At 39.9% G+C, this 16,387-nt stretch overlaps 1 protein-coding gene across 1 annotated transcript in view; it reads right to left on the reverse strand.

Moving 5' to 3' along the window:
• Window positions 1-6,614, reverse strand: part of MAP1B (microtubule associated protein 1B) — a 102,035-nt gene extending 95,421 nt beyond the window's left edge. The window contains exon 1 of the mRNA XM_075591945.1: window positions 6,279-6,614. Within this exon, the coding sequence (XP_075448060.1) occupies window positions 6,279-6,459 (181 nt within the window). The 5' untranslated portion in view covers window positions 6,460-6,614. The remainder of the gene's footprint in view (window positions 1-6,278) is intronic.
• Window positions 6,615-16,387: the final 9,773 nt, after the last annotated feature.

Here is a 16,387-nt window from a genome sequence, read left to right on the forward strand (position 1 = left end):
TACAGGTTTCTTCATTGGATGTGTTTTTTTATTTTTTGGGGGAGGCACATTGACTGATAATATATTAATCTGTACCACTTTAGGGTACAGATTAATACATTATTATGACAATATTTGGGGGGCATTTCTGGCTTGGTATTGCTGTTGTTTTTTTCATTTCAGTTTATTATGTGGATGTGATTGTTTGTTTTTTCATGCTTAATGGTAATAAAATGTTTGCGATTGGTGTTCGTTTGTAGTTAATGTTGTATTATGTTAGCTAATGCGTTTTATGGTTATTTCAGATATTGTTAGAATTTCTTTCTTTGTATTTTACTGTTTAAATTCATTAATGTTGTAGTAATTAATTGTTTTGATTGGTTAGTGTTACTATTCATTTTGAGTTGGTTTAGGAATTAATTAATTAATTGATTGGTTAATGGTTTAATTAATTAATTGTTGATGTTGTTATTGCTTGTATTCATAATAATAATAATAGCATGTTCTTGTATAGTGCTGCTAGTTGTACGCAGCGCTTTACAGAGACATTCTGCCCCGTGGAGCTTACAATCTATTTTTTGGCGCCTGAGGCACAGGGAGATCAAGTGACTTGCCCAAGGTCACAAGGAGCCGACACTGGGAATTGAACCAGGGTCCGCTGCTTCAAACTCTCAGTGCCAGTCAGTGTTTTTTACTCACTGAGCCACTCCTTCTCCCCGCTAGCTACTATTTTTATTTAGTGAAATGTATTGTAATTAGGGTGCCCATTGAGTGCTATAGAGGCTTATCATGCCCATATTATTATTATATAGGTATGATGTACCACTATACTACTCAATGGGTACAGGGTGGGTATAGTCAGTCAGGGGTGGGTGCTTAGGCCTCCCGGGTTTGTATCGGGTCAGGATGGGTTAACCCCTTAATGACTATAGCGGTTAGAAAACGATAAGATGATTAAGGGCTTAGGGGCCATTAGAATGTACAATGAATTACAATTATTATGTACTGTATATGCTTTCTTGCTACGGAGGACAGAGGGACCTGCTGTTGTTGTAAGTATAACTGTATTTATTTACTTTATTTTTGTATGCTAATGCAGTGTTTAATAATGGGCAAATAATCTATTATCCATATCTGGATAATAGTTATTTTGCCCATTACTGTACTGTATGGGTTTGAGCGGAGGGGGGGGGGGGCGTGTATTGATGTTTATTACAATATTTAGTAATATACATTTCTTTGATAGTGTATATGTGCAGGGGGTCTCCGGAGCTGAACCACGTTGGTTTTATGTCCGGGGACCCCCTGCTTCCCGAGATACAGGCCCCGTTATGGGGTGCCGGTATCCCTCTGCATTGAAATGTCCCGCGTCACGTGACCGGGACATTTCCTTGCATAGGAGATACCGGCACCCCATAAAGGGGCCTGTATCTCGGGAAGCAGGGGGTCCCTGGACCTGAAACCAATGCGGTTCAGCTCCGGAGACCCCCTGCACATATACACTATGAAAGAAATGTATATTTAAATAAATAATTTTCGGGCGACATTTCAGCTGGGAGAGGCGGCTCTCTCAGAGCCGCTCTCTCTGCAGCAGAAATGAATCGCCGGTTTAGGCCTTTTCAGAGGCTCGATGCTCTCGCTGGCAGCAACTCGCCCGTTTTGGGAATTTTGCTATCACAGGTAATCGAGCCTTTCTGATTACCGTGATAGCAACACCCCAAAAAACGGCATTTTAAATGCCCTGGCGATAATTTTTATCAACTCTCTCTGAATGAGGCCCTAGGAATTTCTCTATGTGAAGCAGATGTAGTCATCCAGGGCCAGACTTTGACCTTCTGAGGCACTAAGCTAGGTCAAGTTTAAGAGGCTCCAAAAATTAGAAATATATTTATTATTCTGACTGAAGGGACCATTAATAATATAAACATGAAACTAAAATGAATGAATGCATTGTGTTAGCATTGTTATATACAAAGATGACGGAGTGAACAGTGTTTGCACATCACATTAATTTTAATATTAAAACATTTTCTTTAGTGATTTTTGGAGAGCAAAGTCATTGATGATGTCTTCAAATGATAAGCTACGAAGTTTGTCACTTTCAATGCACATGACGCTTAGGGTGATATTTGAACGAAAACGCCATATTTGTAAAGAATCTTCTTTATCACCTGACTTTAGCACTTGAAATGCATTAATTTTTTGTCTATTTGAGGCCCCTCATATTGTGAGGCCCTAAGCTGTAGCTTAGTTACTGTAGCTTATGCGTAAATCCGGCACTGTAAGTCATCACTAAACACTATACTACTATTCCCTAAGAGGATGGATGTTTCTACTCTTGACCACGAGGGTGTGCTTATATTAAATAAATATAACAAGACTTGACACAATAAAAACACAACGATTATGTGTTGGTAACGCCGGAGTATATAAATAATAACAAATACCAGACACAGCTCATCTTGCCAGACTTGACCATATACACTGACACCAAACCTCCAGCCTTCCTAACCAAGAAGCCATTAACCAACCAATAACCATAATAAAATAATGACTGATAACAGGACAGCAGCCACCGCCCTAGCCTCCCAGGCTAAGGCTGGCAGCCACCTCCCACAAAACCATTTTAAGGTTAACCAAAGCTTAAATACATTAATAAAAAACCCATAGTCTGACAAAGAATATCAACACTAGTATAAATAACCACACCTGTCTCATTTTATAAAATGTGATATATAAATATATTTTTAAATATATAAATAACTTTAATATTTTTAAACTAATGTATAGAACACAATAGTCAAACAACAGATACAATTCTCAATGCAAACAAACATGACATTTGCAAATAAACAAACAAGAAAAACATATAAAGGAGTTACTGTAGAACGGGAGAAGGAGCAGGTTCCAAAAAGTGAGTATTCCACCAAAATCAAACGATTTATACCTTTGCCACACAAAACCCCAGACCAATGAGCTTACTTCCCACCTAAGGCACCTGCACAAGCCCTCTACCCTCATATCCAGCAACAGAATCAGCCAATCACCAATGATCAAGTGTACCAATCAAAACAGCCCCTCACTTACTGTAGCTTAACCTAACGTACACCTTAATTTGTATTAAGCTGACATACCCCATGCTAGTCATGACACTCTGGGCAAATATGTACTGAGCTTATTTTATCTCCAGCTCTCTGTGTCTAGACATTAGATTCTGTACTATTTGAAGTGAGTGCCTCCCTTGACTCCATTTTGTGAAGCTCTATGCAGTTGCAGCACTCAGTGGAAGTGAGGGCGGGGCTGTCATCATATGTCTCACACAGGAGTTTCTCGATAAAGAAAACAGCAGCACACCTTAAATCATTTTCAGTTCAGCTTCTTAGTGTATTGTTATACTTTTTACTTATAATATAGTTATTACAGTTTGTACAAGATAGTTAGTACGTCCTGACGTTTTGGTCCCGCCATTACCGTCCATAACACATGGTAGAGAAGGTGCTACATAATACAGCCCCTAACCAACCAATAACCATAATGTACATTGCTAAGTGAGACCACACTCTTAAAGAAAACCATCAGGTACACATAAATAATAGTTATTTTACCTCCTTAGGGACAAGGTAAAAACAGTATTAAACTAGTAGGCTATAATAGGCAATACATTCTTATGTATCTTTTCAACTTTAAAAGAGATACATGTAACGTTATTCTACTTTTATGTCGTATAAACCTGCAATGCCAGGCTGCAGGCTAACATTGAAAGTGCAACTCATTCCTCCAAATACTATAACAGAATGTGAGTTCAGTAAGAATTCAGAGCCAGCTGCTGACGTGTGAAGGGAGCGGCCCACTCAAGCCTGACATATAGACCCCCATTCAATACAGTGAGGTGTGTGGTCACATACTGGTACTGTAATTATTCATCAACATCCGCTCAAGTGAATGGAAATGGTGGCATTGTCTGCTACCCCACTTCTCTCTATATAGAGCAGCGGGAAACGAAATTCAGACCCATTCATTCGAAGTCAGTTTCATGTAATGTTAGCAGCACTGGTCTCGTCTCTTACACTGAAATCATCACGTAGAATTGTTTTTTTTTAAAACCCCAAATTCAACTACTTTGTGTCCTTTTGTTATTGATATTATAATCACCACCGTTCAAAATAACTTTAATTGCGGTTTAGTTTCATGTCGTTTTCTGCACACTTTTGAACCTTGAGATGTTTATCTAGACGGTGGTTTAAATGAATAGAAAGGCAATTAAATGAAATTGAAATACTCGGATTTGTGTCTCCCAATGCTTCTTGCTTCTTGCGTCTCCCAATGTCTGCTGCTATTCTTCTTTTTATTGTACTGTACAGCCATTCACTGCAGTTCTGAATATCTGCTAACTCTGCAGCAAGATTGTGTCACTCAACAGAAAAATATGAATATGTCAATGTTTCTTTATGCTCCAGATGTAGCTTTATCTCAGCATACAAAAAAAAGCAAACCGGCTGCAGCATCCTAATGGTTGATGTACCAATGCAAAATGGTTTCAGAGGCAGGTGCATGAACAAGCAGATTTCTGCTCAGGAATTGACACAGCAACAATTCCCAGCATCATGCACAGAGCAGATGCTTTTTTATTTGCTGCCTCTTTGTCCACTGTGCGTTGCCGTAGGGACCGCAGTGCGGACTGCACCACGCCCACCACCAGCCGGCATCTCTCTGTGCAAGTATCAGTGACACAGCCAGCACCGAGAGAACCCTGCTGAAAGGGGCTTCTCCCTACTGCCGGGGGCTTCTCACTGCTGCAAGGGGCTTCTCACTGCTGCAAGGGGCTTATTATCAATGCATTGTGTGCATGCATATGACACAGGCACAATGACTGGAACTGTGCAAACACTGCAACGATTTGTCATTTTATTGTGCATTTTATCTACTTGTAGGAATTGATGCAAACATAATAATGCTACTTATTTGGTGAGAGCAGGGGAAAATCACAAAACACACACACACACACACACACACACACACACACACACACACACACACACACACACACACACACACACACACACACACACACACACACACACTATATATTGTGTGTATATAGAGAGTATAAAGAGTATATAAGATATACTGTACACATCAAAACAGCATGCAGTTCCATTATCAATATACATGCTCATACAATATACGTCATCAAACGTATTTGTGGTACCTATAATGACTTAGATATGTAAATTACAAGAGGAAATTAATGACTGAGAAAATAGCATCACGAGTGACCTCTGTGAAGTCCTTGTACCATTCTAGCAGCTGGACTGCGTACATAAGCTATATAATGTAAGGATAGTAAGTGGATGCTGCTAGTAGCATAGTGGGGTGGGGTGCGGTGAGTGTGCATTGGGTGTGCACGGTACAAGGTGCCTTCTCCTTGCCTGTGTGTGGGCTCTGTGCGTCCTTCAGCTGAGAGCACCACCCGCAGCAAGGCAAGGAGACAGCACCGAGACCACTGAATCCAGCCCCACACCTCCACACCCAGCAGAGAAGCAGCTGCATCTGTGCATCCAGGCAGGAAGTTTCTGTCTGCTTCAAGTGCCTTACAGAATGTGTGTGCCCATCCCAGATCCCCATTGCGAAATGAATACAGATTGTATACATTGCCAAAAATAGTGCAAACCGTCTGTCTAAAGAATAATAACTCCGATCTCCGTTCAAAAGGTGACTTCATTCAGCATCAGCAACCGGGAATAATTTAGTAAAATGCTAAAATAGTGTTAATACATATATGAATTAATTGCCTCCACCAAAACATAAAAATATGTTGGGTTTTTTTCTAAGTGCTATTCTGCAATGCCATAAAAATGTATTTATTCCACACTGATTGCTGTATTCCTCCTGTCTGTGCACTATGTGTCAGCAAAGGGATGGGCTGCTTCCTTGCCAACTGGTTAGATCTGCAGCCCACCACATTTTCTCTACAGAAAAAAAAGGGAGTGGTTGCATCAGATTGTCTTTCTTTGTTCCCCCAAAAAGATCACTACAGATTATTATTTTTTTCTACAACGATCCGTTATTGCACACATCTGATCTGGTAAAAAAGCAAAACCATTGTTCCATTTGCTATGTTTTATTTGCAGCAGCATCAAATCATATGCAATTTTTCTCCCTCAATGCAAAGATCACGAAGAGAAGCAACAACAGCTTGTACAACCTGTGGTCTCAGTGACAATAGCTCAATGTCTGCAGCCCAGTAATGTAGATAGCAGCGATCCCTGCCAACATCCTATTCTTTTGTCCTTGCTTACCTCTTTCTATATTAGCGATGGCACACCTCAAATGGTCCTCTGTCACTATTTCTCCAATCACCACCAGCAGGTAAAATTTACTGTCAGCAAACCTGTGGGACAGGCTGGGGGAGGTAGAAGGTGGGTTTAGGGTGCTTTTTGATGGGTCGATGTCCGGTCCCGGTTCTACAAGAGTTGCCATCCTTGCAAACTCCCCCCCTCTTCTGTCTTCCTGGGTAATATTCCTCCCCCACTTCGCTAGGCGCTGCGAACAGGCAGGGAGTGAGCCAGGGAGGGGAGGCAGCCTGCCTTTTATATGGAGAGTCTGGGCTGGGACCCTGGGAGGAGAATCACGTTAGCTGGCAGTCTATTTTTCCAGCATCCACGTCTGATGTCATCTGCAGCAAATCATATCCTCCAGAAGCAGAAAGGAGAGAGGTGCTCACTGATCAGACAATACAGAGCCCAGTGAAAGATGACTGTACATTGGGTGCAAGTGAACTTTAAGGGTGTGCACATCATAAGCCATTAAATACAAAATAAGGGGCTGTCTTTTTCAATACGAGTGCAAACATTTTATTAAATCCAATTGCTTACATTTTTGCACTTTAATATAATTTCTTTGTTTACCAATGTTGGTAAAGTGTTGTACCAGTGTAGTGTCTAGTGTTGGTCTTTGCCCATGTTTTGCAACAGGGGCACTAATATAATGATGTAACTCTATACATTTGGAGATACTGTAAATGGTTATTTTACAGTATTTTCTTAATGCATTTCACAATGACAGGCTTAATGCACTTCAACCATTGCATTTCGCTTAATAAACATAGCAAACACTCAAACTTGTTTCTTCTGTACTTGATTGCGATGACTGCAACTTCATGATGTTTGTTTAATGATATTATTGGAGATATGTATTACGTTTGTATTTCTAGGTTTGTTGCATATATCTGTTGGCATTTTATTGTCACTATGTGCACTCCAATGTAGTTGTATGTAGCATGACACTACAACAATTTACAAGTGAAAGCATACTGTACCATGTGTACAGTATCTTATTTAAATCAACATACGTTTTGTAAATGCCATATTTACAGTATTCATGTATGTACATTAATATTTTATTTGTTTCTATAAATATTATGGCATTTATTTAATAAATATTCTGAAACACTTTGTATATGTAATCACTAAAAGTGTACCTAGTGCATGAATCTCATTATTGTGCAGCTTCTGATCCAAAGTTTTAAATTAGGAATGAAAGGCTTTTGTGCCTGTGAACTGTGATGAATCTGATAAGCATCAAGCATTTTATGCAAACTAATCAGCAGTTTATTAGAAGGAAGGGGAAGGAGGGTTAATGCCTCCCACTACTGCAAAAGGAACATGATGCACTATATATTGAGCAACTTTCTACATCTAAATTCTAAAAGATCCTTCCCAAAGAAATTCTCCCTTGAAACTCTTTATCTTAAAATGTTAAAACACTGTCCTACAACACAAAAATTACAAGCATACAAACCAAATGGAGGGAAATTAATTAGAGACATAATTTTAACACATTCTGTAGGTTTAAAGGGATGTATGTCATATACAAACAATCCATGATAAGATGATGTAACAGGTGATAAAACTTTTGTCACAGTACCACTGAATAAGATGGAACCACTTTCCAACATTCAAGCCCATTTTCAATCCATTAACAAAAAGGCAAAGATCCTTGCCAGATCTGCCATGTTATTTTGATTTTAGGTGATCTTAACTCCAAACTAGGGGACTGCTTTCTTTACCATTTTAATGGGACAATAAGGATTATGTGTCATCAGTTATAATCACTGGCTGGTGTTTATTATTATTGTTTATTTGTGAAGCACCAACATATTCCGCAGTGCAGTACAATGGGGTACAGAGTTATGTATATTACATAGACAGTTACATACAGGTGAGGACACACAAGCACAAACAAATACAAAGAGGCAATAAGGGCCCTGCTCGTGAGAGTTAACAATGTAGAGGGAATGGTGACAATGTTGAAACAAAAAGGTAAGGTGGCTGCTTATTGTAGGATAAGGTGTGGCTCAGGTTAGAATATGGTCCAGTCTGACAGCTGAAGCCATTATTATTTTTTTTGGGGGGGGGGGGGGGGTGTTACATAGGGTGGAGATTAATCCAGCCACAAAGCTGGTACCAATGGTATTGGAAGGGGAGGGTAGTTGGATGTTAGAGGCATGGCAAGTAGACATTCTTAATAAGGTGAATTTTCAGGGAGTTTTTAAACATCTGAAAGCTGGGGAAGAGTGATGGTGCGTGGTAGGGATTTACAGAGAGGGGTCATCATGGGAGAAGTCTTGCAGGCGGGAGTGAAAGGAGGATATCGTGGGCAGAAGGTAGGGGGTGTTTTGGTATGTATTTGGGGATGAGGGCTGAGATATAAGGGGGGCAGGTCATTGAGACCTTTTGTAAGTCATTAATAGGTTTTTACGTTTAATTCTAGAGGCTGTGGAAAGCCAGGGTAGGGTTATGTGTAGTGGAGCAGTAGAAGTGAAGTGAGTGAGGTAGATGAGTCTGGCAGCAGCATTTTGGGTGGATTAGAGTTGGGACAGGCAGACGAAGGTGATGCCAACTAAGAGAAGGTAGTTTGCAGTAATCAAGGCGGGACATGAGTGAGTTGATTAGGATTTTAGTTGCATCATGAGTGAGAAAAGGGTGCATCTGGTGATATTTTTTCGATGTAGATATGACAGGACTTCATGAGGGACTGAATGTGAGTTAGAAGGAGAGATCAGAGTCAAAGATGACCCCTAGAATGCAGGCTTGAGGTGTTGAGATTGTGTTGTTATTGACAATGACGGAGAGTGTTGGTGTAGCAGTGGAAGGGGGAAATAATATTAATTCTGTCTTGGACATGTTTAGCGTCAGGTAGCGGTGAGACATCCAGGAGGAGATTGCAGAGAGACACGGGATGAGAGAGGGGGAGAGGTCAGGGGAGGACAGATAGATTTGGGTGTCATTGCATAAAGATGACACACAAAATCAAAAGATTGTATTAGTTTTCGAGAGAAGAGGCATAGAGTGAGAAGAGCAGAAGGCCAAGGACAGCCTTCTGGGACTCCAACAGAAAATGGGAGTGAAGGGCAGGCGACTCCAGAGAAGCAAATACTGAAGGATTAGTTGGAAAGGTAGGACGTGAGCCAGGAGAAGGCTGCGTCGTGGTGTCCAATGGAGTGGAGAATGTTTTGGAGAAATTGTTCAATAGTGTCAAAAGCATCAGGGAGATCTAGGGAGAATTATGGAGAAATTACCCTTAGATTTTTCTGTGAGTAGGTCATTGGTCACTTTTGTTAGTACTGTCTCTGTGGAGTGTAGCGGTCGGAAACGGATTGTAAAGAGTCAAGCAGGGAGTTGGAGGAGAGAAAGTGAGTCAGGTAGTTGTATACAAGTTGCTCAAGTAGTTTGGAAGCAAATGGGAGAAGAGAGATAGGACGGTAGTCAGAGGGGGAGGATGAGTACATTTTGTGTGTATCATTTTTTTAGGGCCAACTCAAAGATTTGTTTTAAAGATGCAAGACACAGAGGGGCCGATTCACTAAGCTACGTTAACTAGCGCTAAAATGGGTTATATCGCTCGGCCGCAAAAGGCTGAAGCCATAAGTGCTATTCACTGAGGCTGCTCGGCACGTTTACGGCTGGCCTTGGCCAAAAGGGTCATAGCGCACGATCACCTTTTTCCCCCCTATTATCGTGCTAAAAGTTATTTAGCACGATAACTATTATAAACAAAGCAGCCTGTAAGAACTGCATGGAGACGCTGCGTCTCAATGCACGGCTCTTACAGGCGATCGTGCTGGGCAAATATGATTTTTAATAGTAGTATACATGAGCACGGGGTCTTCTGAGCTGAACCGCATTGGTTTCAGGTCCGAGGACCCCCTACTTCAGGAGATATAGACCCCGTTATGGGGTTCCGGTATCCCCTGCAGAATTTCAATGTCCTGGTCACGTGACGCGTGAGCTTTAAAGTGCAGGGGATACCGGCACCCCATCTCCTGAAGTAGGGGGTCCTCGGACCTGAAACCAATGGGGTTCAGCTCAGGAGACCCCCTGCACATCTACACTAGTATTAAAAAACAGATAACAATAAATAATAATTCATTACCATAGCGGCTATCCGCTATGGTAATGAAGCTGCATTAATGTACATTTTAATAATAGTGTGTGGGAGCAGGGGGCCCCCTGCAACCACACAATATTAATAAAAATACATTAAAGCAGCTTCATTACCTTAGCAGCTATCCGCTAAGGCAATGAAGGGGTTAAGGCATAATAGCATGTTTATTGGGGACAATTGCACCCAATAAACACAGCAATATAACACACACATCCCCCCCGCCCCCTAACACATACACTACATTAATGTGCAAAATTACTATTATCCACATATGGATAATAATGCATTTGCCCATTAAATATACATTAATACAATAAATACATTAAATACATGTTGTACTCACCCTTGTCCGGCACCCATGATGAAGGCCAGCCGCATCTTCCTCCCCGTCCATACACTGGGGCGCTGAAAAATATACAAAATAAGAAAAAGTGCCAAACTAATGTCCCCTAACCCCTTAATGACCTTAGCGGTTATTAACCGCTACAGTCATTAAGGGGTTAAGCCACCCTGACCCGATACCCACTTATTTGTACAGTGGCTTCATCATGTATATATATATATATATATATATATGTATATGCATGATTAACCAATATACAAATAAATACTGTACATAGCCAAATACAAATCTCACCCAATATCAAACATCACCAAGCTCAATCAATATCTAATAAATCAAAATACAAACACTCAATTTGCATCATATATACTATGTCAAACAATGCTCCAAAGACACTAATCCAAACAAGATACAGATCCAATCATTAAAGAAAAACAAAGCATCAACACAATTAATTTACCATCAATTAATCCAATCACCAATCAATTACAATACAAATCAATTACACACTTCAATTCCAACAAACAAACCATTGTAAAAAATTATCTATGTCAAAGTAACCGTCAAACAAAATCTATCTTCCAAAAATAAGCCAATAAAATAATCTATAGCAACCAGCGTTTAACTAAACATTTGCAAAAATTAATGTACATGAGCAACACATTTTTACACAAAGCAGCAAATTACAATTCAATAAAACATCCAAACAAGGCAAGCCAACACGTTTTTATTATACCTGTATGTATGTCCATCTATAGTTTACAGACATAAATACAGGTGCAATAAAAGAGCATTAAAAACAATTGAATCACATTAAAAATGAACATACAATACAACCACTGATTTGTCTTGTACGTATGTATACCCATAGTGACATACATACATTCAGGACAAATAAATGGACATTAAAAAAAATGGACGTCAGGAAAAAAAATCCAAAAAACCTGTAAAATAAAATTAAAATACATTTTCTTTTTTTACTTACCATTAGATGAACCAGTCACAGCAATCAAGGGGAATCGGAACCACTGGAGCAGCTAATCCAACAACAGGAACCAGGTAACCATAAAATAAAAAAACCATTACCATCCACAAGTGTCTATCTTCTTTTTTCTATTTGTAATCCATCGTGGGGTCTTCTCCGTCTTCTTCTGTCTTCTTCCGGGGTCTTCTTATCTTCATACGCCACGCCATGGTCTTCTTTCTTCATAGGAGGTCTTTCCTCCTCGGCGTCTAGCATGAAAATGAGACGACAAAGGCTTTTAAAGGCCTATGACGTCACATTTTCGTCATATGGTTCTCACGGCCCTGATTGGGCCGTGAAAACCATGTGTTTTGGCCGACAAAAAAAAAATGATGACGTCATTTAAAGGCAATGAAAGCAGAGCCAATCAGAATTGGCTGTGCTTCAATTGCCTTTAAGATGATGTCATGAACTGAAAGATGGCTGGCCTCACATGGTATGGTAGCCAATCAGAGCATGGGAACTCCATCCCAACTCTGATTGGCTCAAGTAGACCATGTGACAGAGGCTTTGGGGAGAACAGATGTGACGTTCTTGAAAGCCTGTCACATGGTACTTGAGCCAATCAGAGTTTCATTTTCAGGCTTGAAGATTTTGTTTGATGGTTACTTTGACATAGATTATTGTTCACAATGGTTTGTTTGTTTTATTTGAAGTGTGTAATTGATTTGTATTGTAATTGATTGGTGATTGGATTAATTTATGGTAAATTAATTGTGTTGATGCTTTGTTTTTCTTTAATGATTGTATTTGTATCTTGTTTGGATTAGTGTCTTTGATTTGGAGCATTGTTTGACATAGTATATATGATGCAAAGATTATTTGTATCATGTACATATTGTCAAATTGAGTGTTTGTATTTTGATTTATTAGATATTGATTGAGCTTGGTGCTGTTTGATATTTGGAGAGATTTGTATTTGGCCATGTACTGTATTTATTTGTATATTGGTTAATCATGCATATACAGTATATATATATCCTAATATATATATATATTCTAATATATATATATATTCTAATATATATATATATATATATATATATATATATATATATATATATATATAAAAGTATACATTACCACATAGCAGCAAAAAGGAGACAGCACTCAGGTGAATGAAAATGAATGTATTAAATACAGCACATAGCTCCAACGTTTCGATCCCACAGGGGGATCGAAACGTTGGAGCTATGTGCTGTATTTAATTAATTCATTTTCATTCACCTGAGTGCTGTCTCCTTTTTGCTGCTATGCGGTAATGTATACTGTTATTATTTATATGGGACATGCACCTATTCATTATTGAATTTCTATTGGAGTGCCAGTGATTGTTTATCACATATATATATATATATATATATATATATATATATATATATATATATATATATATATACACATGATGAAGCCACTGTACAAATAAATGGGTGAAGGGTGGGTATCGGGTCAGGGTGGCTTAACCCCTTAATGACTGTAGCGGTTAATAACTGCTAAGGTTATTAAGGGGTTAGGGGACATTAGTTTGGCACTTGTTCTTATTTTGTATATTTTTCAGCACCCCAGTGTATGGATGAGGAGGAAGATGCGGCTGGCCTTCATCGTGGGTGCCGGACAAGGGTGAGAACAACATGTATTTAATGTATTTATTGTATTAATGTATATTTAATGGGCAAATGCATTATATGTGGATAATAGTAATTTTGCACATTAATGTACTGTATGTGTTAGGGGACGGGGGTATTTTTTACAGTCTTGTTTAATTTTTGGGGGACCCCTGGACTGCTGCGGGGACCCCCAGTGACCCCCGCGAGGACCACCGGACAACCCCGCGGGCCTGTTGTATGGATGGTGTGCCAGCAAAAAGGTAAACAATTAAAAATTTTCTAAGTCCAGCTCCTTTTGCGCCTGCCTTTTGCTGGCGCGTTTGTTTGGCACGTTTTTTAAGGCCGATTCACTTAGCGCTGCTTAGTGAAGCGCTGCTTAGTGAATCGATAGTACTGGCAAAAATCAGCGCAATCGGCTGATCATGCGCATTTTGCGCCGAGGGCAAAAAAAATACCTTTTAAGAGCGATAAAGCGCAGTTATCACTGCTTAGTGAATCGCAATGCAGCTTTATCGGGCTTAAAGGGTACTTTGCGCTCTTAAAGCCACTTAACGGAGCTTAGTGAATCGGCCCCAGAGTTACAATATCACACATTGGTAAACACTGTCTTAGATACTTATAGTCAAGTTTTTTTTTTTCAAGGAGAAGCTGTAAGCTCACAATGTTCACGGCTCAATTCTAAAGCAGGTTTAACATGTTAAAAAACAATCCTTACAAAAAATGTTTTGCAACAGCATTTCTCCAAAACCGTAATCACATAGGAAACAGACATGGGCACACTGAGGGATTATTACATTTTTTGCTTCCAGAAGATTGAATTTCCTTGAAGCACAGCGTGCGGAATTAGGCCGAGCTCACTGTGCCTACCTCATGACGTGGAGTCCGCGCGTCCGCGTTTGCGCGCGTCTGTCTGCTGGGCGATGTGTGCTCATCCCCAGAAAACTGAATGACGCGACTTGGAGGCGGGACTTCCTGGAAGACGTCATATTCTCTTTCTGCTTGTCATAGAAAAAAAGAAGGGTTTTTTTTGTGTTTACATTTTACTCTAATTTCATTGGCTGGCGAAATACACATGGCGCTGCTGCCGCACGAAATTACAACTTGAGCTGTCTCCCTCAAGTGCAGCAGCGTCAACGCTGTACTTCGCCGCCAGGAGTCGTTTCTAGATTGAAAACTTTCATACACTGACACCAAAGAGTGCCGAATGTGCGCTCGCACGTAAGCGCGCGCACGTCGCGAAGCAGGCACGGTGAGCGGGGCCTTACACAGCATGTACATGCTTAGGTTAAAAGGTCAGGTCCTCTTAGGACTCACGTGAACCTAGGACAATGGTATATTTAAAATGTTATATTAAGTTTATTGACTCCTTTAAAAACAAAATAAATATATACAGCATTCATTAAGTAAAAAAAAATCAAAAACATTTTCAATGGTAAGCAAATGCTTTTTACAATCTTTATCTAATTTCTTTGATGATAAGATGGTTTTTCAGTCCTCAAAGCCACAGGTAAATTGTTCTTTTCACTTTGTGTGCAAAGTAATTATGATGTCATCATTAGTCAAACAAATAAACATAAGTAGCTTTAATCTAGTGTTCCCGTAAAAAAAAAGCAAAAGAGCATCCGTAAAATACAAAGTTTAACAGTTGTTTTTAAAGGTTATTGATTATGTCTCAGGAGGGTAAATTACACTGGTACGCCTTCACCCTTTGGGTGTCACAAGACCGGTGGCACCCATGTGCCACTGGTCTTCCAGATCGCGACCACACGAGCACTTAGTGTACTGTCGTGGGCAGGCTCTTGATGACGTCAATGGAAGTGGAGAGAGCAGCACCCCCATTCCTATAGCGTTCATGCTCCAACGGAGCAGGGAATGTGATTTCCCCCTACAAACCGTGTATTAATTCCCTGTGTGTCAAAAAGGTCCCTCGGTTTAAAGTCCATAAATCTGTAGGGAGAGCTTTTTTAAGAACCGCCCCAAGACTGTGAAATAAGCTCCCTGCAAAGTTAAGAAATCAGGAAGCTTTGCTTCCATTCACAAAGGAATTACAAACCTTCCTTTTTAAACAAAGCATGGCAAACAGACCCCTATACCCTGGCAGCCAGCTTTCCTGCTCCCATTCATGTTCCCGCCCTTTGTTGGTCCTTCTTGTCATTCCCCTGTATGGTTTCGGTAGGTCCCGGTTGTAGGTCTGGGATGGGTGTCCTCTAAAGTTCCTACACGTGTTTTAGTACTGAGTTTTGTGCTGATTAGCATGTTAGAAAAAGTTCAAAACAAATAAATAAATGCCAGCCATCGAGTTTCAGAGTACAGGCATACTGTACCCTGGTTTAAGGACGCTCACTTTAAGTACACTCGCGAGTAAGGACATATCGCCCAATAGGCAAACGGCAGCTCACGCATGCGCCTGTCAGCATGTCCTGAACAGCAATACCGGCTCCCTACCTGTACCGAAGCTGTGCGCAAGCAGGGAGACTATAGAGCCTGTTACACATGCGTTATTTACTTCAGTTATGAACATATATGATGATTGCAGTACAGTACATGCATCGATAAGTGGAAAAAAGGTAGTGCTTCACTTTAAGTACATTTTCGCTTTACATACATGCTCCGGTCCCATTGCGTACGTTAATGCGGGGTATGCCTGTATGTCAAAAGGGGCACTCCAAAGGTTAATGAATAAATAAAGTGACATCTATAATCAAAGTGAACTAATGACTCCAGCATGTTTGACAGGTTAGGGGCAGGTGACTGGAGCCGGCATAAAAATCAGAAATTAATGTTGAAGTAAAACATTTTTTTTAAAACATTTTTTTTCTTGGGTTACTAAATGTTTTGAAGTGTTTTTACAATCCTTAAAAAAATAAATCTATTTTCTGATAATTGGATGTTAGAATATATAGGTAAATTGTTAATCACTTTTACTCTTTGTAAAGTAATTATGATGCCATCAGTACCCAAACAGATAGATGTGTGGACAATAACTAT

Source organism: Ascaphus truei, chromosome 1 (assembly GCF_040206685.1).
Source record: "Ascaphus truei isolate aAscTru1 chromosome 1, aAscTru1.hap1, whole genome shotgun sequence".
Taxonomy (NCBI): Eukaryota; Metazoa; Chordata; class Amphibia; order Anura; family Ascaphidae; genus Ascaphus; species Ascaphus truei.